The 27,410-nt window shown below is 37.1% G+C and overlaps 2 protein-coding genes across 10 annotated transcripts in view; one reads left to right on the top strand and one right to left on the bottom strand.

Moving 5' to 3' along the window:
- Nucleotides 1-8,867, bottom strand: LOC127867534 (COP9 signalosome complex subunit 5-like). Its single transcript, XM_052408787.1, has 7 exons — nt 8,595-8,867; nt 8,228-8,462; nt 7,058-7,186; nt 6,005-6,156; nt 3,299-3,410; nt 1,737-1,885; nt 1-558 (listed from the first exon to the last, which is right to left on the bottom strand). Exons 1-7 carry the CDS (start codon nt 8,726-8,728, stop codon nt 453-455), a joined length of 1,017 nt encoding a protein of 338 aa, XP_052264747.1. The 5' UTR covers nt 8,729-8,867; the 3' UTR covers nt 1-452.
- Nucleotides 8,868-8,927: 60 nt separating this feature from the next.
- Nucleotides 8,928-27,410, top strand: part of LOC127867530 (brefeldin A-inhibited guanine nucleotide-exchange protein 1-like) — an 82,881-nt gene continuing 64,398 nt past the window's right edge. For all 9 annotated transcript variants that reach the window (XM_052408780.1, XM_052408776.1, XM_052408778.1 and 6 more), the window contains exons 1-11: nt 8,928-9,154; nt 12,302-12,335; nt 14,981-15,122; nt 18,491-18,637; nt 18,952-19,131; nt 20,312-20,377; nt 20,810-21,029; nt 21,326-21,391; nt 21,715-21,888; nt 22,201-22,354; nt 23,095-23,329. In XM_052408780.1, coding sequence (XP_052264740.1) covers nt 9,058-9,154; nt 12,302-12,335; nt 14,981-15,122; nt 18,491-18,637; nt 18,952-19,131; nt 20,312-20,377; nt 20,810-21,029; nt 21,326-21,391; nt 21,715-21,888; nt 22,201-22,354; nt 23,095-23,329 — 1,515 coding nt within the window. In that variant the 5' untranslated portion in view covers nt 8,928-9,057. The remainder of the gene's footprint in view (nt 9,155-12,301; nt 12,336-14,980; nt 15,123-18,490; nt 18,638-18,951; nt 19,132-20,311; nt 20,378-20,809; nt 21,030-21,325; nt 21,392-21,714; nt 21,889-22,200; nt 22,355-23,094; nt 23,330-27,410) is intronic.

Raw genomic sequence — 27,410 nt, 5'->3', positions numbered from 1 at the left:
TAACAATCATATAATTATTTATTTTTAGAATGATCAAAGGATAAAACACCATTTAACAAATTAATTATTCAATAAGTACTTGTGGTTGTGTAGTAAACAAAAGTTGATATTCAGCAATGTTTCATAATATGGAAAATATAAATTCTTTCAAAGTTGTCGTAAGTTGTACAGCTAAAAGTATACCATTGTGACACTGGAAACAAAATTTAACCAGCCCAAGTCATGCTAATGCAGCAATACTGTAACTGTTTTCTACATTCACAAACAGCTGACTCAGCATTATCAAGGAATTTTTCAAAAGTTTGTACTTATGAATTAAACTTTGTGATCCCTCATGGTATTACATACAGCCATGTCTGAGCAAACACTAGATCACACTGACTGTAAGCTTAACATCCACAAAGACTATATAGAACAGAGAGACCAGTTCATAATGTTGGTGGTGTGGAGATCTACTTTGCTGCCTCTGGTAGCTGCGTCAGGTGGACCTGGTTGAACAGTCGGTCTTTGATCACCTGGGACATCAGGCCGTGGATGGCCTCCATGGTCGTCTTGCAGCTGCAACAATGGCATATTTTAATATGAGCCTCTTTCTAAGAAAACTGGGCTTAATGCATGTGCATGAAGTGTCGTCCCAGATTAGCCTGTGCAGTCCAAACAGACTAATCAGGGACAACATTTTAAGCTTTTATTGTATATTTGTTTAATGGGAGTCTCTTCTTGGCAAAAAGTCCAGTTTAGGGGGAGAGTGTAACCTCTGGTTTGCCTGTACGTACATGCATTAAGTCACGTTTTACCAGAGCAAGGCTAATTTTTTTGTATTGAATGGATTTCTTCAATTTTCAAATGCTTTTATTCATAAAAAAGTCAGGGAACCTACTCACACTGAGTAAGCGCTGGTTTAACATCAACAAATGTTCATATACGCCAGTAGCTGATAAGTGCTTGAATCACAGGTTGGAACTGAGGTTAGTTTTTTATGCTTCCCCAAAAATTTTGGGGGGAGCATATTGTCGCCGCTTCGTCTGTCCGTGTGTGCGTCCGCAATTTTTACCGGGCTATTTCTCAGCAATTAATGACTGGAATTCAATTAAACTTTATGGGAAGCTTCACTACCAAGAGGTGATGTGCATATTATTAGCCAGTTCTGGTCAGATGATTTTTCACAGAGTTATGGCCCTTTGAAATTTTCCATTAAATGTACATATAGTGCAATTCTTGTCCCCCCAACTACTGACTGGAATTCAATGAAGCTTTATGGGAAGCTTAACTACCTTGAGGAGATGCGCATGTTATTTGTGGGTTCTGGTTAAATTATTTATTTTGAGAGTTATGGCCCTTTGAAAATTTTAAGTTGCTAAACCATAGATCATATTATTTTGTCCAAAGTTATGCCCCTCAAGACGTTTCCTTTTATCTGAATATATAGTGCAATATTGTGAAAAAAAAAACTTTGGGGAGCATCACCCGTCTCCAACGGTTTCTTGTTTACCTCTGGAGTCATGAAATTGTTTCTTCAACATTCTTGCATTACTTAAAGTCAAGTGCTCCACAAACTGAGCTAGCCTGCCAAGTGAGATTTCGAATTAATTTGTCCAGATACACAACCACTCAAGAATGAAGAAAAGGTAACCTGTTACATCAGAATTATTAGCACACATTAAAAAAAGAACCAAAAAAGAACCGATCTGTGTATATCTACTGAAAACTTCATAATCTCTTACAGCTGAACCTACCCATCTTTGGTAGACTTCGCCAGTTTGTCCTCTGACTTCTTCTCACTGGAGTCCATGCCCATGATGAAGCTGCCCCGCCCCAGCTGGGCCTCGGACTGCTCCAGCTTGTCTGCCAGGTCAAACACCTGACCTGTCGTGTAATCTGCGTTCTGTTGACATGCAAGATAATGGTGAACAACTATGTTCATGCCAGACATGACCAGTAATGCTCACTCTTTATCTCTATGAGCTCTGGTGAGCTAACAACTAATTGAATATGTTCTGATCAGATCACTATTAGCTCTGGTGAGCTAACAACTAATTGAATATGTTCTGATCAGATCACTATTAGCTCTGGTGAGCTAACAACTATTTGAATATGTTCTGATCAGATCACTATGAGCTCTGGTGAGCTAACAACTATTTGAATATGTTCTGATCAGATCACTATTAGCTCTGGTGAGCTAACAATCAGTTGAATATGTTCTGATCAGATCACTATGAGCTCTGGTGAGCTAACAACTATTTGAATATGTTCTGATCAGATCACTATTAGCTCTGGTGAGCTAACAACTATTTGAATATGTTCTGATCAGATCACTATTAGCTCTGGTGAGCTAACAATCAGTTGAATATGTTCTGATCAGATCACTATTAGCTCTGGTGAGCTAACAATCAGTTGAATATGTTCTGATCAGATCACTATTAGCTCTGGTGAGCTAACAATCAGTTGAATATGTTCTGATCAGATCACTATGAGCTCTGGTGAGCTAACAACTATTTGAATATGTTCTGATCAGATCACTATGAGCTCTGGTGAGCTAACAACTATTTGAATATGTTCTGATCAGATCACTATGAGCTCTGGTGAGCTAACAACTATTTGAATATGTTCTGATCAGATCACTATGAGCTCTGGTGAGCTAACAATCAGTTGAATATGTTCTGATCAGATCACTATTAGCTCTGGTGAGCTAACAATTGGTTGAATATGTTCTGATCAGATCACTATGAGCTCTGGTGAGCTAACAACTATTTGAATATGTTCTGATCAGATCACTATGAGCTCTGGTGAGCTAACAACTATTTGAATATGTTCTGATCAGATCACTATGAGCTCTGGTGAGCTAACAACTATTTGAATATGTTCTGATCAGATCACTTTGAGCTCTGGTGAGCTAACAACTATTTAAATATGTTCTGATCAGATCACACCCTTGACCAGTCATGCAGTCTTCTCTGAAATGTGTCTAGCCCGTCTGATAGTGCAACTGTTTCTATTTTCATGGTAAAATCGTAGTGTGAAAATTAAAGGCACAAAATGTAAATGATGTCAGTCCTTCTATAGAAACATTTTACCCTTACCTGTAGACAGGACTACCCTTAAGAAAATTATATTTTATTCCGTAATCAAGACACATTGAACAAACATGTAAGTTCTGGAAATTTTACCCAACTGCAGCATTTCATAGAGGTCTATTTGATGACTGACGGCAAGATAGATTTGTAAAATGAGCCACACATCCTCAATTTTATAACTGATTTTAACCAGATTCATGATTTCACCTGTGAGTGGTTCTTACCGTGAGCAGACTGGAGGAGCTAAGTGTGTTCACCCAGTACTTGTTCCATAGCGACTCAAGCAGCTTTCTGTCTAATGCAGACTTAAAATAGGACATTTCCAAGGAGTAGTAACTGAAACAATAACAAAGACATAATATAAATATACACTTGTCAAAGTTTTACCAAGTCATCTACCTTACTTAATAAATATCTACTAAGTATTGACAGCAGCATTAATGTTGTTTACATTAGAAATGTTTTAATTGGTGTTCAGTTGTGATGAAATCTGATTTCATGTCTATGTTTGAAAAAGCAGTTTGCAAAACATATTTGAAGCAATTATATGCAAAATCTGTTATATTTTCTATTGCCCATTTAAGCTCTGGGACAAAACAGACAGTTCATTTGGCTTCCTCTGGTGTTAGATGTAGTGTTATAAAACTATATATAAATAAATAAATATATAAATATTATTTAAATGAAATTGTTCATGCTATTGTTGCCAGCTACTGGAGATGTGTTTGCATTTATTGGATCTACATCTGTGCTATGATATATGTTTGCAATTCATGAATAATTACTAAATCTATAAATGACACACATTTATTTGGCATAGTACCAAACAGGTTCATTTTAATGCTAAAAAGTGGTTTGAAGATACAAGCACAACAAGTGGTGAATGTTGAATTAAACACCACACTTCAGCCTCACTCTGTACAAATTGGGCAAAATGCATGTGTTTAAAGTCTGTCTTAGATTACCTGGTGAAGTCCCCACAGGCTGTTCAGTGACAACACTTTCTGCCTTGATTTAATTCGTTGTTAAGGGACTTCCTTTCAACAATAAAATCCATACAAGAGGGCCTGAAAGGCCCAAAGTTGCTCAACTGAGATTCAAAGGAACTGACCTGTTCTGTGCAGCCCAAGATGTCATTAGAACAAATTGTTCTTACCAACTTTTATGACTAGTGAACACCCTGGCAGCCACGTTTTTCAACAGACCAGAACTATTTTCATACAAATCCAAGATATCATTTAAACAAATATACTGACAAAGTTTCATGAAGATTCATAAGTCCTGATAAGGGAAAATGCCCCGCCCACTGGTGGCCATGTTTTTCAAGCAACTGGAACCATTTTCGAACTTTCCAAAATATCATTGGGACAAATCTTTTGGCAAAGTTTCATGATGATCATACAATAAATACGGCTTCTAGAGTGTTAACATGGTTTAACTATAGCTATATAAGGAAAAATGCCACGCCCCCTTGGCAGCCATGTTTTTCCACCAACCAGAACCATTTTCAAAATCGCCCAAGATATCATTTTGACAAATCATCTGACCAAGTTTCATGATGATCGGACAATGAATGTGGCCTCTAGAGTGTTAACAAGGTTTTACAAAAGCATGATATATAGCCATATTAGGAAAAATGCCCCGCCCCCTGGTGGCCATGTTTTTTAAGCAACTGAAACCTTTTTCGTTCTCATCCAAGATATCATTAGGACAAATCTTCTGACCAAGTTTCATGAATATCGGAAAATAAATGTGGCCTCTAAAGTCTTAACAAGGTTTTACTATAGCCATATAAGGAAAAATGCTCCGTCCCCTGGCGGCCATGTTTTTCAACCAACCGGCATCATTTTTTATCTTGTCCAAGATATTATTGGGATGAATCTTCTGACCAAGTTTCATGAAGATCTGATAATAAATAAAGATTTTACTATAGCCATATAAGGAAAAATACCCCGCCCCTTGGCAGCCATGTTTTTCAAGCAAATGTAACCATTTTCGTACTCATCCAAGATATCATTGAGACCAATCTTCTGACCAAATTTCATGAAGATTTGACAATAAATGTGGCCTCTAGAGTGTTCACAAGGTTTTACTATAGCCATATATATATAAGGAAAAATGCCCCGCCCTTTGGCAGCCATGTTTTTTAAAGCAAACGTAACCATTTTCGAACTCATCCAAGATATCATACAGACCAATCTTCTGACTAAAATTCATGAAGATTGGACAATTAATGTGGCCTCTAGAGTGTTAACAAGGTTTATAAGCCATATAAGGAAAACTGCCCCGCCCCCTGGTGGCCATGGTTTTTCACCGATCAGGACCATTTTCGAACTTGTCCGAGATATCAATGAAACCAATGTTTTGACCAAGTTTCATGATGTTTGGGCAAAAAATTATGACTTCTAGAGTGTTCACAAGGTTTTTCTATAGCCATATACGGAACACTGCCCCACCCCCCTGGCAGCCATGTTTTTCAATGAACCGGAACCATTTTTGAACTGAACTAACATATCATTTAGACAAACATTTTGACAAAGTAACATGAAGATTGGGCATCAAATGTGACTTCTACAGTGTTCACAAGGTTTGTTTTTTTTTGACCTAGTGACCTAGTTTTTGACTCAGCATGACACAGTTTCGAACTCAGTCAAGGTATCAATAGGACAAATGTTCTGACCAAATTTTATGAAGATCAGACAATAAATGTGGCTTCTAGAGTGTTCATAAGGCAAAATATTGACAACGAACGACGGACAAAAGGCTATCACAAAAGCTCACCATGAGAACGTTGTGCTCAGGTGAGCTAAAAAGCGGAAAGTGCTGTCCATGATTAGACTGTGCGGACTGGACAACACTTAACACAAATGCAGTAAACCCCCTTTTCCCTGAGCGTGTCTCATTTGAAGGTCATAAAGTTGGTTACATACTTTTTACAGTGCACACCAAAGTCCTCTATCTTGCTCAACGGAATGGACTGGTACTCAGATTGGGCCTCATCAGGAGCCTTGTAACCCTTTGGATACGTACGGAATGCTCCGATATTTACCTTTCCAGCTGATATTGTCCTTACTGGATCAATCTGTGAACAGCAATTTAAGTTAACACATTTGAAGATGAATATTTTTAACAGTTATATAGTATAAGTAAACCTTAAGCTGAACATGTATGAGATATTATCAACTTGTAATTGTTATGTTAAGTTATGAAAACTTAGAGCTGAAAATGTATACATAAACAAAGAAATTTGACCGTGCCAAAAAAACTTGAATTTCATCTTTTTATCATTTATTTACCAGGGGTTTTGCTGCCAATCTATACTGTCGAAAATGGTACAAAAATTCTATAGTGGCGACAAGTTTTGAAAAGAGGTGAATTTCATTACTGACACCTACATTAATGGAGCATATTAAATCATCAGCATTAAAAAGTACAAAAGAGGACATATGTATGGAGTTTATATTGAATAATTGTTGTTGAAACAGTGATGTGCAGGTATACTTCAACCAACGCCAACAAATAGGTGATTCATAAGGCTCAACTGTTTGGTTAAAAGTAAAGCTAAAAACATTGCTACTAAACATGTGATACTTTACTAGTTTAGTAATAGGTTTTGAACATAATTGAATGAGCAACATAACAGCTAAAGTGTGTTTATTATTCACAGAGATTTTATTTGCTTTTATTTTACTTCTAAATCTTGTGCCTTTTAGTTTAAGAAACAAGCGCGATAAACCATGATATTGGGGAAAATAAAACATTATTAATATGAATAAATAACAGTTTTCCAATTATTAATAAGTGCATATTAAACTACATTTTTAATTAACATTATAAAATGCTACAGACTTGTATTGCTGTATAATACACTAAAAAGACGGGGGAAATATTTGGTCAGAATTTGGGGAAAATGTTGTATTTGCGATTGGGAAACTGCCTGTAAGAAGCTTAATTTGTGCAAAAACATCACTGATTCAGCATACCACAATGGCTACAAATGGTTCCTGGAACTGCTGGTTGAGCATCTGAGTGCTGACATCGATACCAGACAACCAGCAACCATAACCAGGGTGACTGTGGTACCAGCCAATGGCATTCTCTAATCTTTTCACCTAAAAAATATTAAACAGAGAGGGATATGGATCTAAGACTTCAAGATAAACTAAAATATTTACAATAAAGCAATCTTTTAGTGTACTTCAACTATTTAACATTCAATGTTTTTTCTTTGTGTGGCATTATTGACATTCCTTGTACACAAAATGCTTTGCTATTCAATAATTGTCCCGACATTCATACAAAATGACATATGTTCTATAAGGTCAAAATAAAATTCGCTACTCAAGCTCCGTCTGGATTAAATTACCATCACTAATCCCTTTATTGCCTCCTAATTAACAAACAATATCTACTAGTCGATTGATCCAGTGTTGTTTTTGACACCTTTTCAGTGCTCTATTAGCAAATTATTTATTTTATCTGGCATTCACACAATAGTATTTGTATGATAGGTGTCGAAAATTGCAAGCGATAGATGATTCGTAGTGCATTAAGCGCAAACTGCTTTTTCATGGCCCAAATCATTGCTAGCCATAGATGCATCATAGTGCATTAAAAGCAGACTGCTTTTTCATGGCCCAAATCAAGTCCAAAGACTCTATTACGCGGTATTCTGTGTATTACACAACCTGAGGCTAAAAAACCCGTCAAAACACCAATTTTGTATATCAAGCAAATTGAGCGCTGACCGATACACATTGTTTCATCAGTCTAAATTTAGAGTTAATTGATGGTTGGTTGAATAAAAACAGTGCTCAATGCGCCCAAATCGCGTTGAACAATAACGCATGCCTCTGTCAATACATTTCACGTTATTGATTCATCCGCATAGTGCACATGCATGTTTACTTTCGGAAAATGGTTAACGTCTGTGTTCTTGAAATTCTAAAACACATTATTTATCGTCAATATTTGCCAGAAATTATGAGGTTTTGTAAATAATATACTGATCACTGACTACAGTAAAGGTGTCATGATTGATATTTTAGGTGTCCCATTTTTTGGTCAAATGTCCCGACATTTTTAATGGAATGTCCCGATTTGGACCTGAAAATTTCTGGCATGTATGCCTTTTACTGGTGATAATTACTTACAGATTTTGCTGCATCTGTATACGCAGCCATATATTCATATGCTTGTGCCTGTGCATTGACTCTAGTCTCTGTTCCCTCCACAGGAAGTGCAAAACAGTCCATGACAATCATGGTGTTACCATCAACCTTGCCAAGTAGCAATCCCATGACTTCCAGATTACCTCCAGACCTTGCATGCATTACCATCTTTAACAGGGCTAGAGCTGAAACTTTGATGTGCTTGAAGTAATGAGGACTGAAAATAAGATTATTTGTATGCAGTTAAACTTGAATTAAATGTATATTAATTAAAATCATTTTTAAACATCCGATAATATTATTATCCGAATTGTAAGCTACTTATAATGCTCACAAATTATCAACATACTCTTTATCCCATGGTCTGGCAGTCAAGATATCTTGTTGCTGTTTCTTATCGTAACGATATATTTCATCGACAGTACTTATTGTTTCCATATTATTGCTCATCTCCCAAGTTTTCATTGCGTTTTTGGAGTCCATTTTGTTGACATGAACGGATTACCTCCCCTGTATAATACTGGACGCAAATATTTATATTTTAAGCTCATTGGCAAATTTATCAAATGTTATGTATGATACATAACATTAAACTTATTTATTAAAAAGGATTTAATAATGAACACGGAATAAAGAGTTATCAAAATTAATTCCGACAGTTTATTTTCAGATCTGACACAGATCACGTGACACAAATATGGTGGCTGACATGTCGCCGGAAAAGTCAACAAGTGTCAAAAAGTGACAACATTTTACGAGTTTATTCAGTTTTGAATCTTCTGATGCAGTATTTTGTTAAATAAATATACACAATGTTTCTAACTCGCGCGCTTGAGAAGATTTTAAGCGACAAGGAGATCAAGAAAGCGCATCATTCGCAATTGAAGAAGGCCTGTGAGGTGGCACTTGGTAAGGCTACATTCAACAGTATTTAATATTATCCTCCAATTACCTCGAGCGGTTAAGGAAACAAGTAAAAGAATTTCTGAATTAATTCAAACAGTGCTGCAATAAACAGTGTACCTTTAAAGATTGATTTATTTCCTGTTAAATCCATGTCAAAATTGTTCATTTACAAATAAGTCTATGGTTCCATACAGGGTGCTGGAGGTTTCGGTAAATAACAAGTTCGGTAAATTGGATATATATAGTAAATGCCGTGGAGGTTTCGGTAAATTGGTTTTTTATAGAGGTGGTATACCTACAATGAGGTACGTGGAGGCCACCTCTTGTAAGAGCTAAATGTTAAAGTTCATATTACATATTACAAAAGACCATCAGCGGCCCAGCGCAGAATACTGCGCTTGGCCACTACAAAAATTTTGGATTGCTTCAAATTAAATGTCAAATTTCGAGTGCGCTTTATATATAACAATGTTTTATTTATTTTTTTTTGGTTTAGAAAAACACATGAAACAAGAGCTGTCACCATAGGATGACTTATGCCCCCTATAAACGCTTGATTGAAGTTACAAGCTTTTTTCGAAACCTAAACGCAGATTTTGAAACCTAAACGCGGACCCTAAGTTCAAGGTCACAGGGGTCAAAATTTGTGTGCGTATGGAAAGGCCTTGTCAATATGCACATGCATACCAAATATGAAGGTTATATCTCAAGGGACATAGAAGTTATAAGCATTTCTCAAAACCTAAACGCAGATTTTGAAACCTAAGCTTGGACCCTAACTTCAAGGTCAGAGGGGTCAAAATGTGTGTGCGTATGGAAAGGCCTTGTCCATATACACATGCATACCAAATATGAAGGTTATATCTGAAGGGACATAGAAATTATGAGCATTTTTCGAAACCTAAACGCAGATTTCGAAACCTTAATGCGGACCCTAAGTTAAAGGTCACAGGGGTTAAAAGTTTTGTGCGTATGGAAAGGCCTTGTCTATATACACATGCATACCAAATATGAAGGTTATATCTCAAGGGACATAGAAGTTATGAGCATTTTTCAAAACCTAAACGCAGATTTTGAAACCTAAACGCGGACCCTTAGTTCAAGGTCAAGGTCACAGGGGTCAAAATTGTTGTGTGTATGGAAAGGCCTTGTCCATATACACATGCATACCAAATATGAAGGTTATATCTCAAGGGACATAGAATTTATGAGCATTTTTCGAAACCTAAACACAGATTTTGAAACCTAAACGGGGACCCTAAGTTCAAGGTCAAGGTCACAGGGGTAAAAATTTGTGTGCGTATGGAAAGGCCTTGTCCATATACACATGCATACCAATTATGAAGGTTATATCACAAGGGACATAGAAGTTATGAGCATTTTTCAAAACCTAAACGCAAAGTGTGACGGAAAGACGGACAGACAGACGGACAGTCCGATCACTCTTCTTCAAAAGGGGGCATAACAAACAACATTTTGATCAGATAATTTAATTAGTGCCAAACAACTCAATGAGTGTACACGCTTATCGAATAAAGGTGAGATAATCCCTATTTATACCAATTTACCGAAACCTCCGCGGCATTTACTATATAAATCTAATTTACCAAACTTGTCATTTACCGAAACCTCCATAACTCTCCATACACACCCGCAAATTACATACACTATGTGCGTTGTTTACCTTGAGTCCAGACATCACATCTGAAAAGCGAGAGAACTTGATTGCAATAGGCATATGGTCAACAAAACTTGACACAGACCGTTGTACATTGTTCATGTCACAACAACTGTCAGTGTCCATGTCTGTAAAATATTGTTTCAATTTACTTTTAAAATATAATTATACAACTTTACAAGGTCACTTCCATGTTTTTGCATCTATAATACTCTTAGCAAAAATAAAAAATGTCAGAATACATGTATTCATGTATTCCTCAGAATTAAACAGTTAAAATAAAACACTAAATTAAATGTATCATTGGTTAGTTATAAAACTTACTTTGTAACTCTCAGTGGTGAAATTTAGCGTTATGATGCATTTCCAGTTGCAATAATCCAACTCCCAGCTATTGACCCTGCAATAATCCAACTCCCAGCTATTGACCCTGCAATAATCCAACTCCCAGCTATTGACCCTGCAATAATCCAACTCCCAGCTATTGACTCTGCAATAAACCAACTCCCAGCTATTGACCCTGCAATAATCCAACTCCCAGCTATTGACCCTGCAATAATCCAACTCCCAGCTTTTGACCCTGCAATAATCCAACTCCCAGCTATTGACCCTGCAATAATCCAACTCCCAGCTATTGACTCTGCAATAATCCAACTCCCAGCTATTGACTCTGCAATAATCCAACTCCCAGCTATTGACCCTGCAATAATCCAACTCCCAGCTATTGACTCTGCAATAATCCAACTCCCAGCTATTGACCCTGCAATAATCCAACTCCCAGCTATTGACCCTGCAATAATCCAACTCCCAGCTATTGACCCTGCAATAATCCAACTCCCAGCTATTGACTCTGCAATAATCCAACTCCCAGCTATTGACCCTGCAATAATCCAACTCCCAGCTATTGACCCTGCAATAATCCAACTCCCAGCTATTGACCCTGCAATAATCCAACTCCCAGCTATTGACCCTGCAATAATCCAACTCCCAGCTATTGACTCTGCAATAATCCAACTCCCAGCTATTGACCCTGCAATAATCCAACTCCCAGCTATTGACCCTGGGCTCTATGTGTGGACATGTACTCATAAATGCTCAGAGCATTCAAGAAGGACTAGATGCATCTCAAATTGTTTATTAAAGAAACTGACTGTCAAAACAAATGTTATAGAATTATATTTTAATTCCCATTATTATTACAAATTGTAACATGTCTTCATTTGTTTGGCATCTCCCAAAATTGAGCACGCATACCTTCACAATCGTTGGTGGACATAACAAATAATAAAGCTTATAGAATAATGATGAAGTTACCAATTCTTTAATAAATTCTTACTGCTGAGGTTAATTGGACTGAGAAATACTGGAGGAATGTCATGTTGTGTTGTTATTTGGCTTTTTCTAATATACTTGTAGTACTTGAAAATAAAATCTTTTAATGTAAACTTTTTTATCTATTTTGTGTTTTGCAGAAAATATCAAGAAAGACAGTCTGAATGAAAAAAGGTTTGTATTTAGAATTAAGTTCATGATAATATTGGTATAAAACCATCAACAGATACAAAATGTTCAGTAAGAGAAGGCAGAAATATCCAGTCCCTTTTTTGCCAATAGTCTTTCTACAAAATGAGCATTTTGAATTATGCAACAAACTTTTTGTTCACTCTTTATAGGGACAACCTTAGGCCTTAAAAATAGGAAAAGTAACTTCTCCTTTTTTCTGAAACAGGGAGAAGTTTAGTCAATTAGCGATCCATGCAGGGAGTAAATTGTGTAACCGTTAGACAAACAACAAACAATAAACTTGCTAATCACCTGCGGGCAGTAGCACGCCTTAGCAAAAAAAATTGGGCGACTTGATTTTTCGCTTTTCATGTCTTGCTTACTAAAAAAAACAGGCAACTTGATCTTCGCTTTTCTGGGCTCGTAGGGCGAAATCACGGGTGTTATAGTGAAATTATCGCTCTAGTCGTCCATAGGTGCAATCCCTGCTCTTATACAGGGCTACTCCTGGCTCTAAGTTTATTACCACCTTTTCTCTTACATAAATCTAAAGCAAAATGTGTAAATTTGTAGCTGTTGGGTTATTTAAGGAATTGCAGAGAAACCCTGGTAACATTTCATGATAGAGAACTATTGAGCAAAATTATATACAGAAGTAAAATGCTATGACAAATATGAATTAAGAACACATTGAAGGAATCGACAAAACATTTACTCAATTGACATAAGAAGAACATTTACTTAAAGCCCAATGCTAAGCGATTCTTGTTGGACTATAATTGTGTGCCATTGTAATAGTCCTACTTAGCTATGAAAACACCAGTCTACTGCATCATTGTACAGTAATGCAATAAGGATCTGTTACCCCCTTATTCAGGGAATCAACCCTCAACAGTTCCTGGGGTCTGTCTTATCAATGATCGTACGAAAATGTTAACTTACGATTGAATTGTGTAATTTTAAAATATAAGTGATTATGATCGGTTTGTTTCAAATATAATGGATATTTGACAGCTTCTTTGGAAATGAATGGAAATGTTGAACAAAAGTAATTATAAAAATGACGGTTACATATTTATGGCGCTTCGAAAATTGCATCGTAAGGTGAAAATGTTGTACGATGTTTGATAAGACGGGCCCCTGGAGACCAAATGTCAGCCAGGTAGTTCAAGCACATCAGAGCTAGCTGTATGAACTGAGCTCCAGTTTGTACAGGGTTGATTTTAAAAGAGGCTTAGTTGGGTATCAGTATGTTTTGATTGATGGCGTAGTCAGGAGCAGATTAATGACTTCAATCTCCCCAGTTGATGAAAAACATCAAAACATTATTGGTGCTTTAGAGAATTGTATGATGTGACCATTGCCAATGGCATAGATAAATTCATTACTGCTTATGATTCTGATAATGATATGTCAGCCAGTCTATCAATTTTAATATCAATTTTATCTTTTCCAAGTTAGTGGTAGAGCTTAAATATTCTCAACAATGACCAAGCTGATAACAACATCTAATAGTCTGTTTGTTTCCTACTCTTGCCAATTGTGTTTAAAATTATAACAATGGTCATGAAAGAGAAATAAAAGCTACAGTTTATTGTCTTGTTTACATTGAGTCTTAAACACTTTTTGTTTATTTAATAGCTTTAATTAGAAATGATGATACACATATTAGTATTTGGGACTATAATGCAACCATAGTCTGCAGGCCTATAGTCCTAAACTGTTCTTTTTACATCTACTGATATTAGGGGATTACATGAATCGTAAACTGGAAGTTTTGAAATAATGTGTTTTAATCAATGGTGAACATAAAGATTAACTATTTAAGACATTGTCACTAAGGCCATATTTAAATCTGACTTTATGCTATTTGCTTAATTCAAATTCAAACACTTTGTGATCTGTTTTGTTGATAAAGTAAGTTGTTACATTGCTGGAATACTAAATATTACAACAAACTCAAATTCAACTGGCATGTATTGTAAGCTAACTAGAATAGTGAAATATGCTGTTTCTTGTTCAGTGACACTTGCCATAAAAAACTATGATCCTATTATCAGTCACTGAGACAGTATTTAATACTAAGTTGACATTCATTGATATATCTATTACATGTTCATTGAGTTTCAAAGAAAAATGCCATCCTTGGAAAAATAAGAACATTTTATCTCATCATGGAATGTGCAAGGAATGTATTTCTAAGTAGTATGACATATGCATGTACACAAACAAGCTATAATTAGTTTATGTATCTTATAAAAATCTTCCAGGGGTCGTATTCCAGTAGCATCTTAAGTTAAATTTTATTCTTATCCTTAAATTGAGAAATTATCTTAAGCGTTTCATTTCATATTGCAATAGATTGTCATCAAGATATACATTTAAATAACATCATTATGCCAATATTATTTTAGGAATACCAAAAAAACATGTGTTTCCTTATTTAGTAGAGAAATACACAACATTGTAATTTTGAACTTAAGTTAAATTATTTAAGAAATGACTTAAGTTGTTTCTGGAATACCACCACAGATCTACAACAAATCACTTTGTTTTCAATGCTTTTTGCACAAGTATCATTGTTTATCAAAGATTAATCTACGTGGTAAGAATTTAAATGATGTTCATAGCCAGACCTGTATTTTCAGTTCTGAGAATGACCGCTCGTCTGCCCTACCGATGCCCAAGCAGGCAGGCTTTGTGGATGCTGATAGGTACTTCACGCCCTTTGAGTTGGCATGCCAGTCAAAATCACCCAGAATTGTCAACTTGACGTTAGACTTTCTTCAGGTATTACGAAATAATTGGTGTACTAGGCATGGTTGATTTTCTACATCAATTAATGGAGATTTTTTTTCAACAGTGAAGATAATTTTCTGCAACGGAGAGTTACAAACTCAAAAATGAATGATGTAAACAAGTCCCTGGTCAAATATTTACAGACATCTTTTATAACAACATTATTGTTAATCGTATTACATAATATCACATCAGTGTTTTGTTAAGTCTGCAGTAACAATGTATTATACACTATGCAATTCAGCACTAAAGTTATATTTCGCTTGTGCAATATTTTTAGATAAAATGTATTTTTACCTTCATTATAAATGTATTTTTAGCTCACCTGATTGCTCAGGTGAGCTTTTGTGACCGGTCTTTGTCCGTCGTATGTCCGTCTGTCCTTTAACATTTGCTCGTAAACACTCTAGAGGCCACATTTCTTGTCCCATCTTCATGAAACTTGGTCAGAAGCTTTGTCCCAATGAAATTTCGGCCGAGTTCGAAACTGGGTTGTGCTGGGTCAAAAACTTGGTAAAAAAAAAGAAAAACCTTGTAAACACTGTAGAAGTCACATTTCATGCCCAATCGTCATGTAACTTTGTCAAAATGTTTGTCTTAATGATATCTTGGTTGAGTTAAAAAGGAGTTCCGATCCGTTAAAAAACATGGCCGCCAGTGGGAGGGGCAGTTTTCCTTATTTGGCTATGGAGAAACCTTGTAAACACTGTAAAAGTCACATTTCATGCCCAATCTTTATGTAACTTTGTCAAAATGTTTGTCTTAATGATATCTTGGTTGAGTTCAAAAGTAGTTCCGATCCGTTAAAAAACATGGCCGCCAGTGGAAGGGGCAGTTTTCCTTATTTGGCTTTAGAGAAACCTTGTAAACACTCTAGAAGTCACAATTTTTGCCCAATCATCATGAAAGTTGGTCAAATAATTGGTTCAATTGATGTCTCGGACGAGTTTGAAAATGGTCGAGATCGGTGAAAAAACATGGCCGCCAGTGGGCGGGGCATTTTTCTCTATATGTATATAGTGGCAGTTTTCCCTATTTGGCTATAGAGAAACCTTGTAAACACTCTAGAAGTCACAATTTTTGCCCAATCATCATGAAAGTTGGTCAAATAATTGGTTCAATTGATGTCTCAGACGAGTTTTCCCTATTTGGCTATAGAGAAACCTTGTAAACACTCTAGAAGGAACAATTTTTGCCCAATCGTCATGAAAGTTGGTCAAAACATTGGTTTATTGATATCTCGGACGAGTGTGAAAATGGTCGGGATCGGTGAAAAAACATGGCCGCCAGTGGGCGGGGCATTTTTCTCTATATGTATATAGTGAAAACATGTGAACACAGTAGAAGTCACATTTTTGGCCCAATTTTCATGAAACTTGCTCAGAACATTTGTTTCCTTGATACGAGAGTTGAGTTCAAAAATGGTTCCGGTCAGTTGAATAACATGGCTGCTGGGAGGGGGGCAGTTTTCTCATTATGCCCCCCCTCCCTTTCGAAGAAGAGGGGGTATATTGTTTTGCTCATGTCAGTCCTTCCGTCCACCAGATGGTTTCCGGTTGATAACTTAAGAGCGCTTATGCCAAGGATCATGAAACTTCATTGGTACATTGATCATGACTCTCAGATGACTCCTATTGATTTTCAGGTCACTAGGTCAAAGGGCAAGGTCATGATGACTCGAAATAGTAAAATGGTTTCCGGATGATAACTCAAGAACACTTATACCTAGGATCATGAAACTTCATAGATACATTGATTATGACTTGCAGATGACCCCTATTGATTTTCAGGTCACTAGGTCAAAGGTCAAGGTCATGGTGACCCAAAGCAGTCAAATGGTTTCCGGATGATTACTCAAGAACGCTTATGCCTAGGATCATGAAACTTCATAGATACATTGATCATGACTCGCAGATAACCCCTATTGATTTTCAGGTCACTAGGTCAAAGGTCAAGGTCACGATGACCCGAAATAGTAAAATAGTTTCCGGATGATCGCTTAGGCCTAGGATCATGAAACTTCATAGGTACATTGATCATAACTCGTAGTTGACCCCTATTGATTTTCAGGTCACTAGGTAAAAGGTCATGGTCACGATGACCCGAAATAGTAAAATGGTTTTCGGATGATAACTCAAGAACGCTTAGGTCTAGGATCATGAAACTTCATAGGTACATTGATCGTGACTCGTAGATGACCCCTATTGATTTTCAGGTCACTAGGTCAAAGGTCAAGGTCACGGTGACATGAAATAGTTAAATGGTTTCCAGATGATAACTCAAGAATGCTTATGCCTAGGATCATGAAACTTCATAGGTACATTGATGATGACTCGAAGATGACCCCTATAGATTTTCAGGTCACTGGGTCAAAGGTCAAAGTCATGGTGACCTGAAATAGTAAATGGTTTCTGGATGATAACTCAAGAACGCTTATGCCTAGGATCATGAAACTTCATAGTTACAATGATCATGACTGGCAGATGACCCCTATTGATTTTCAGGTCACTAGGTCAAAGGTCAAGGTCACGGTGACCTGAAATAGTAAAATGGTTTCTGGATGATAACTCAAGAACGCTTATGCCTAGGTTCATGAAACTTCATAGGTATATTGATCATGACTCGCAGATGGCCCCTATTGATTATCAGGTCACTAGGTCAAAGGTCAAGGTCACAGTGCCAAAAAATGTATTCACACATTGGCTGTCAAGGTCACGGTGACTCAACTTAGAAAAATGGTTTTAGGATGATAACTCAAGAATGCTTACGCCTAGGATCATGAAACTTCATAGGTACATTGATCATGACTCGCAGATGAAATACTGATGAAACTTGACCAGGATGTTTGTCTGGACAATATCTAGGTCAAGTTTGACATTTGGTAAAGATTGAATGAACCGACTGCTCTCAGGTGAGCGAACTAGGGCCATCTTAGCCCTCTTGTTACATTTAAACTTTATTTAGCATGTATGTGAAGCTTAGTTTTTACATTATATGTATTACTGCATATATTAACAACTATATTTATATATAACCTTTAAGTACATGAACATAAACTGCTCTTCATATAAAATTAACGTATGTAATATTCCATGGTGAAAATGAAATTTAGCATACAGAAAAATCTGATAATTCTCTGCAAATAAAGAGAAAAGTTTTTCCTTGAGACATTTTTACCCTCAGATTGTTGGCAATATATATTGGCAATTTTTGATAACCAGCCAAATATTCATGCATGTATATATCTCAGATTGCTTTTTAATGTAGTCTGTTCAACTGTATTACAAACAGCTCCTAAAAAAATAATGAATAAACCACTGTTGACAACCTGTACATACTATAACTTGCTGACATTGCAGAAGCTGATAGCGTATGGTCACATGACAGGTAACACCCCAGACAGCACATCCCCAGGCAAGCGTCTCATTGACCGCATTGTGGAGACAGTGTGTGGCTGCTTCCAGGGACCCCAGACAGACGAGGGGGTACAGCTACAGATTATCAAGGTATGACAGGGCCTTCTCAGAGGCATTTTAGTTCGACTTGGACAGACCCATGGCCCCTAAAATTAGTATTGGACTTAAAAGAAGATAGACAAAGATTTCTGAACTCAGGGCTTAAACTGAAGGAGTCTGATGAAAAGTAACTTTTAAAATTTTAAGAGTATGTTGGAGACTTTATAGATGAGAAGAGACTTGGTAAAAGCCATAAAGTACCTTGTGCTACTATGAGATTTCTCTTCTACTGGTGCATATGAAGTTTCATTTTGTTTGTTTTTGTACAAAACGAGATAGTGGGTAATATTCTTCTCTTGTTTCAGGCCCTGCTGACTATAGTGACATCAAACACATGTGAGATCCACGAGGGTACGGTCCTACACACTGTGCGAACGTGCTACAACATCTACCTGGCCAGCAAGAACCTTGTCAACCAGACCACGGCCAAGGCCACCCTCACACAAATGCTCAATGTGATCTTCACGAGGATGGAGAGTCAGGCGGTATGGCACCCCACTCAACACTTGGGAGTTTTGTTCTGGAAAAACAGGGCTAAATGCATTTGCGAGTGTCATCCAAGATTGGCCTGTGCAGTTGGCACAGGCTAATCAGGTATGACATTTTCAGTTTTTATGTTCCCCAAAATATATTCGTTGGAGCATATAGTTGCCAGTTTGTAGTTCCTTCCTTCTGTCACACTTTTTTGACAGTTTCTCATAGCACCTTCATTTCTTTACCGATCTCTTTCATATTTGGCATGTAGGTACCTTGCATGGACCTCTACCTTTTGATGAGGTTTTAGGTCACTCGGTTCAAGGTCAAGGTCACCGAGGCTAATAATACATTTTTCCGTCACACTTTTTGACAGTTTCTCATAGCACCTTCAATACTTTACCGAGCTCTTTCATATTAGGCATGTACGTACCTTGCATGGACCTCTACCTTTTGATTAGATTTGAGGTCACTGGGGTCAAGGTCACCGAGGCTAATAATATATTTTTTAGGTGGTTATTAACACATAGATTGACAAAGCGCATCATCCGGGAGCATCCATCAGTTTCACTGATATTCTTGTTGTTGAATTGTTAGTTTAAAGAGGGTGTCTTCTAAATGAAAACCTAGTGTAGGCGGAAAGTGTCATCCCTGATTAGCATGTGCAAACTGTGATTAGTCTTCGCACATTTAGCCCAGTTTTATCCGAACAAGGCTCCCACGATTTAAAACAAGTGTAGTTAAAAGCAGTGCTTGTAACAATCAAGCATTGATGTTCATTAGTGGAAAGTTCAAGATTGAGACATAGAGATTAATACTGATTCAGACTGAGAGGGGTGATAATTTAACTAAACAGGCAACAAATGAGCTTCATTCAGGGAAAACTGGGCTTAATGCATGTGCAAAAAGTATTTTCCAGATAAACCTGTGCAGTCCACACAGGCTGATTAAAGACAGCACTTTCCGCCTAGACTGGATTTTTGTTTAGAAGAGACTTCCTTCAAACAAAAAATTCCATAAAACCGGAAAGAGTCATCCCAGATTCCTGAGCAAGATTGCACATGCTAATCTGGGACTACAATTTGTGTGCATAAATTAAGCCCTGTTTTCGCAGAGCATAGCTTATGTAAATACCACGTGTCTACAATATTGACTGGTTTCAGTGTCATGTGACTTGTATGTGTGTTTTAGGAGACAGAGGGAGAGCAAACTGCAGCAGACCTGAAGCAGTCAGAGAGCTCATCCACTACCACCGAGGTCAGTTGATAGCAGGATCTGTATTGTGCAGTAGTGGGTAGGAGTAGTTACACTTTGTACACAAAACTGAATTCTTGAAACAGTCATGCCATTTTCGATTAATGGAATGATATTAGTTTATATTGGCTGAAAAGTGGTTTGACTTCCTTAACATTGTATACTTTAAAAGGATAAGAAGATCTTGAAGAATATCCTGGTAAAAACTATAAATTTGAATCAGTAATTATGGCTTAAAACAGTGACCATTGCCTAAGTGGTAATTTTCACTGTTTCACACTGGTACCAATTTACTGCAATAAACCAACCTTAATTACTCATATTGGTTTTACTTGCATAATTTTATGTTTTTATATCCCAGTAAAAATGTAACATGATTAATTAAAATAAAGACGTTGTCATCCTGTAATTTTGTATCTATATTTGCCTATCCAGCAATGTGAGGAGCCAGGAGGAGATGATACGACCAGTGAACAGAACCAGTCAACAATATCTGAGACCCAGTCAACTAGTAATATGTCCATGTCTGAAACCCAGTCCATTGGCGACCAGACTACACCTAGTACACAGTCCACTGTAGACCAGTCTACTGATGAAAACCAGTCAAATGCTGCACACATGTCCAGTGAAAACCAGTCTATTAATACAGTGTCTGGTAAGTGTGATATTTTCAGTGCTGATTGTTTATCGTTCAATGTTCATGCCCTATTGTTGAGATCATACATATTTTTGGCATTCTTATATTAATATCACTATATGACATATAAATTCCTACTCATGGCTTGTATTTGGAAAAAAATCCTGTAGCAGTAAATTAAGTTAGTAATATTAAAGTCATTAAGCTTGTTCACCATCATTAAACATTAGATGGTTAATTTTTAAGTTTAATTCTTAAATTAATATGAAGAAGCAATACAAATTATTTACGTTGTATTTCTCTTGTCGTAAAAGATGGAGGTGACAGTTCAGAAGGTGAAGCGAGAGCTGTGTTGGATGACATCATAGATCAAGTGACTGGTAAGGATTCTAGGCATTCTGCGCTATCCTTTCTTGTCATCTTATGTTTCTTCTCTAGAGTCAAGGCATTGTCAAAATGACTGAAAAATACCATCACAGCTTGAGATGTAAGAGTGAATGTTATTATCTTCATATATATGATTGAGCATTTACCATAGATTGGAACACTAGACTAGGGGTAAAAGTTACAGTTTATACAGGAGACGTCATAGTCTTGTTGATAATTTTGTCCTAGTTTGACATCATAAAAAATTCCAAAGTGGAACATGACAATTTAAGACAATTAATGCGAAAATGTATCAAGCATGGGATGTCATTTCAAGGAATTCACCAAAGTGCTGTGCTGGAGATGACATCAGAGCAGGTCCCTAACTCATTGGCGCAGGTGCCCAATTCTGTCTTGGATGTACCCCCAGAAGCCCTGCGGGCACGGGCTAACACGGGGGAAAGTAGTGAGCCACCATCTAAGCCTGCCTCACGAAGTACCAGCACTTTGGGTAACACATGCAGTTGAAAGTACATGTAGTTGCTTTAAACAATGTTGACCATTAAAATGAAATTTCTGAATAGCAGATTTAATTATTCGGAACACTTAAAATTCTAGGTACCATAAAACATTAGTAGTGCAATACCCCTTGAAATTGTGAACCTGGAATGGAGACATAGACATGTTAAAAAGTACATTCACTATGTGGCTTTACATTTCAAGGTTGATTAGGAAATGTAGGACATGTATCAGTTTAATATTTCTATATTAGATGCATTTAGTTTCCAGCCCAACCCTAGCTTTATTTGTGTCCCTTCTCCAGCGGTGAACAAGTTGGTGGATGAAGAGCAGACAGAGGGTGGAGACATGGGTCATGGGGCGTTCAGTCACATCCTTCAAAAGGACGCCTTCCTGGTGTTCCGTAGCCTGTGTAAACTCTCAATGAAACCCCTTACAGATGGGCCCCCAGATCCCAAGTAGGTAGCCATAAAGGAAATAAGTTATAGGAATTGATAGCCATGTAGGAAATCCGTAATTGGACTGAAGTTAACATTAATTGACACATTTCTCTTTTTCATTTACATACATGTTGAATCAAATTTATTTCAGGGTGATATTTATATATTTTGTATGGCATATTACTAATGTCGATCATTGGACTACAAATCCAAAGAACGTTGGTTTGATCCCCAAGCTGGCCACATAACTTGTGTTTGGTTTAGTTTTGAAATCCTATCATGCAGCCATTATCTTCCCTTACCTCTGATTCAAGTTGGGCAGTGGTCAGCAGTTATTGGCATTAGTAAGTGCACTTAAAACTGGTAAACCCTTTTCCACTCAGAGGCAAAGTGAAATTTGCTATGTGCAAACAGCATAAAACCAGAACAGCCTGCGAGTAACTAGCAGTCTGTTCAGGTTTTATGCTCTTTGCTGCTCATTAGTATCTAAAGGTTGGAAATGAAGCCTTTCAAGTATTATTTTAAAGTATTTTTCATACCAAGTAGAAGTAAGTATATTATTAGAAAAAAATCCAGTTGAGGCGTAGAGTGTCTTCACAGATAATATTATGGAGACTGCAAAGGCTAACCTGGGACGACCCTGTACGCTCATGCATGAAGCCCAGTTTTCCCCAGAACAAAGCTCATTTTATGACCAGTATGTTGATACAAACTTCCATGATTGCCACTAACACAGACATGAACTATTATACATCCAGATCCCATGAGTTGCGTTCCAAGGTGTTGTCCCTGGAGCTGCTGCTGTCCATCCTACAGAATGCCGGCCCGGTGTTCCGCACCAACGACATGTTCATCAACGCTATCAAGCAATACCTGTGTGTGGCCTTGTCCAAGAACGGGGTCAGCTCGGTGGTTGAAGTGTTTGAACTCTCCTTGGCCATATTCCTGACACTGCTTGCTAGCTTTAAGCAGCATTTGAAGATGCAGATTGAGGTGAGGCTCATGAGTTATCACTGATGTCAGGGCTTGTTACTATGCCTTTTGTCAAACGAGCTAGTAGCTTCAACATAGCAAATTTAAAATAAGAGACAAAATTAAATTATTCTCTTGTAATCTGGTAAATTTTGAGAGAGAAATATTCAGGTCTAAGTCCTAAAGATGATAAAAATGTACTGTTTTTTTATTTGTAACCAATGAGAAATTTGGTATGGTTGACCTAATTTGATTCTCAAATCAGTAAAACATTTATATCAACTAGTTGTGCAATTATTGCAATGCAAGTAAGGACTTTCTTGATAATTATGCATAAATAATATTTAATATCAAAACAGTTCTCATTAAAAAAAAAATATTTATTGTTTCATCCATGACATTTTCTTTTGCGCAATTAATAAAAAATATGATATCCAATAACTAATTTGTGGCAGCACTTTTAAATGTCTTAAAAGCTTTGTCTCTGAAGTTCTTGTTACCTTTATTGTGGATGTTTTTCAAGTCGATCTTGCTGTATTGCAGGTTTTTCAACGATTTTAAACTGGAAGCATTTTCTTGTATTTTGCTCTGTACAGGTGGTTTTTAAGGAGTCCTCTCTGAATTACAGGTGTTAAAGAAGACTTCTGCATTGCAGTTTTTTATGCCCTCGGATCGAATGATCAGGGGTATATTGTTTTTGGCCTGTCTGTCATTGTATGTATCTGTTTGTATGTCATTCTGTCCCAAAACTTTAACCTTGATCATAACTTTTGCATTTTTTTGCAATATTGAAGATAGCAACTTGATATTTGGCATGCATGTGTATCTCATGAAGCTGCACATTTTGATTGGTAAATGTCAAAGTCCTCCTTCAAGGTCAAAGGTCAAATATATGGCTTCAAAGAAGCGCAGTAGGGGGCATTGTGTTTCTGACAAACACATATCTTGTTTTTTATGCCCCCTTTCGAAGAAAAGGGAGTATATAGTTTTCGCACTGTCAGTCTGTCTGTCACACTTTTCGTGTCCGCTCTCTAATTCAAATTGTTTTCATCCGATCTTGGTCTTGTATCTAGAAAATATCTAGGTCAAGTTTGAATATGGGCCGGGTCAAAAACTAGGTCACGGGGTTGAAAAAACAAATCCAAGGGAAGTAATAAGCTTTAAATGGACATAATGAACTGGCCTGCCAAATTATATAATTATGTTAAATAAACCAAAGCGGCGCAGTAGGCGGCATTGTGTTTCCGACAAACACATTGTGGTAAAAGGTCAAGGTCATCCTTCAAGGTCTTATGTCAAAAATACAAATCCAAGGGAAGTAATAAGCTTTAAAGGGAGATTTTTATTCAATATTGAACATGGCAACTTGATATTTGGCATGCATGTGTATCTCATGGAGCTGCACATTTTGAGTGGTGAATCTACAGTCACGGTAATGGCGTTTAATTATTTGCTACTAAAAATAGAGATTTGTAAGAGACAATTATTTTCAAGGGAAGTAATTTATATTATTCTAAATCTCAAATTATATATTTCCTTACACAGAATTTAAGTTGTTTTCACAGTTACTGTACAGATTTTTTATTTTTATTATTTATAACTCAAATGATTGATTTGTCAAAGTTTTTTTTTAATGATATAATTATCATTTCTTTCCTGTACTAATTTGTGAAAGGTAGGGTTAATTACATACCTGTGGATTTCTGTCCATAGATACATGATGAACTCTGGCTATGATCTCTTTGATAAACCACAGGCCTTGGTTGTCAGTGCTGTATGACTTGGTCATTTTTGACTGTCTACAGACCCCCCCCCCGCCCCGGTTGGATTGGATAAAATCCAAGGGAAGTAATAAGCTTCAAAGGGAGATGATTTCTATACCTGCCAAATGATAAATAGAAATTTTATTTCAAAGCGGAGCAGTAGGGGGCATTGTGTTTCTGACGAACACATCTCTTGTTCTAGGCATCTTTCTGTAATGCAGGTGTTCTTCATTGAGACCTACATTGCAGATGTTTAAATGGGATCCTAATGTTTTGCAGGTGTTTTTAGCTCACCTGAGCACAACGTGCTCATGGTGAGCTTTTGTGATCGCTTTTTGTCCGTCGTTCGTCGTGTGTCGTCCGTCGTCAACATTTTGCCTCGTGAACACTCTAGAGGCCACATTTATTGTCTGATCTTCATGAAATTTGGTCAGAACATTTTGTCCCATTGATACCTCGACTGATTTCGAAACTGGGTCATGCTGGGTCAAAAACTAGGTCACTAGTTCAAAAAAAAGAAAAACCTTGTGAACTCTGTAAAAGTCACATTTGATGCCCAATCTTCATGTTACTTTGTCAAAATGTTTGTCTAAATGATATGTTGGTTGAGTTCAAAAATGGTTCCGGTCCGTTGAAAAACATGGCCGCCAGGGGGCGGGGCAGTATTCCTTATATGGCTATAGAGAAACCTTGTGAGCACTCTAGAAGTCACAATTTTTGCCCAATTATCATGAAACTTGGTCAAAACATTGGTTTCATTGATATCTCGGACGAGTTCAAAAATGGTCCAGATTGGAGAAAAAACATGGCCGCCAGGGGGCGGGGCAATTTTCCTTATATGGCTTTAGTAAAACCTTGTTAACACTCTAGAGGCCACATTTATAGTCCAATCTTCATGAAATTTGGTCAGAAGATTGGTCTCAATGATATCTTGAATGAGTTTGAAAATGGTTGCTTGAAAAAGATGGCTGCAAAGGGGCAGGGCATTTTTCCTTATATGGCTATATATGGCTATAGTAAAATCTTGTTAACACTCTAGAGGCCACATTTATTGTCCGATCTTCATGAAACTTGGTCAGAAGATTCACCCCAATAATATCTTGAACGAGTGCAAAAATGATGCTGGTTGGTTGAAAAACATGGCTGCCAGGGGGCGGGGCATTTTTCCTTATATGGCTATTGTAAAACCTTGTTAACACTCTAGAGGCCACATTTTTTTTTCCGATCTTCATGAAACTTGGTCAGAAGATTCATAATGATATCTTGGATAAGTTCGAAAATGGTTTCGGTTGCTTAAAAAACATGGCCACCAGGGGGCGGGGCATTTTTCCTAATATGGCTATATATCAAGCTTTAGTAAAACCTTGTTAAAACTCTAGAGGCCACATTTATTGTTCGATCATCATGAAACTTGATCAGATGATTTGTCCCAATGATATCGTGGATGAGTTCGAAAATGGTTCTGGTTGGTGGAAAAGCATGGCCACCAAGGGGGCGTGGCATTGTTCCTTATATAGCTATAGTTAAACCTTGTTAACACTCTAGAAACCATATTTATTCAAGATCATCATTAAACTTTGTCAAAAGATTTGTCCCAATGATATTTTGGACAAGTTCGAAAGTGGTGCCAGTTGCTTGAAAAACATGGCCACCAGTGGGCGGGGCATTTTTCTTATATGGACTTATGAATCTTCATGAAACTTTGTCAGTATATTTGTTTAAATGATATCTTGGATGTGTATGAAAATGGTTCTGGTCTGTTGAAAAACGTGGCTGCCAGGGTGTTCACTAGTCATAAAAGTTGGTAAGAACATAATGACATCTTGGGCTGCACAGAACAGGTCAGTTCCTTTGAATCTCAGGTGAGCGACTTTGGGCCTTTCTAGCCCTCTTGTTTAAAGATATTGTTAAGTATTGCAGGGGGTTATCAAGGAGATCTTTGTTGTCCCCTACCGGTGAAACCAGAAGGTTTGTGCTCTGTGTGTCTGTGAGTCTGTCACACCTTTCTGGATCTTGCGATAACTTAAAAAGTTCTTCATATTTTTTCATGAAATTTGAAACATGGACAGATGGCAATATGGAGATTCTGCATGTCATTTCGTTTAGTTCCTATGTCAAGAATTCTGGTTGTTATGGCAAAGAAGAGACAAGAAATATTGCTGAAAATGGTGGAGTTTGAGCGGTAGGGGACATATATTTCTTGGAAATAGTCTTGTTCATTGCAGGTTTCTTAAATGAGATTTGTTATGTATGGCAGGTGCTTCTATTACCATCTCTTTGTCTTATAGGTTTGTATGCCCCCGGATCGAAAGATCGGGGGTATATTGTTTTTGGCCTGT

The sequence above is a fragment of the Dreissena polymorpha genome, chromosome 2 (assembly GCF_020536995.1).
Source record: "Dreissena polymorpha isolate Duluth1 chromosome 2, UMN_Dpol_1.0, whole genome shotgun sequence".
Lineage (NCBI taxonomy): Eukaryota > Metazoa > Mollusca > Bivalvia > Myida > Dreissenidae > Dreissena > Dreissena polymorpha.
The sequence above is the reverse complement of the archived record's forward strand: the minus strand, read 5'-3'. Positions and strand labels throughout refer to the sequence as shown.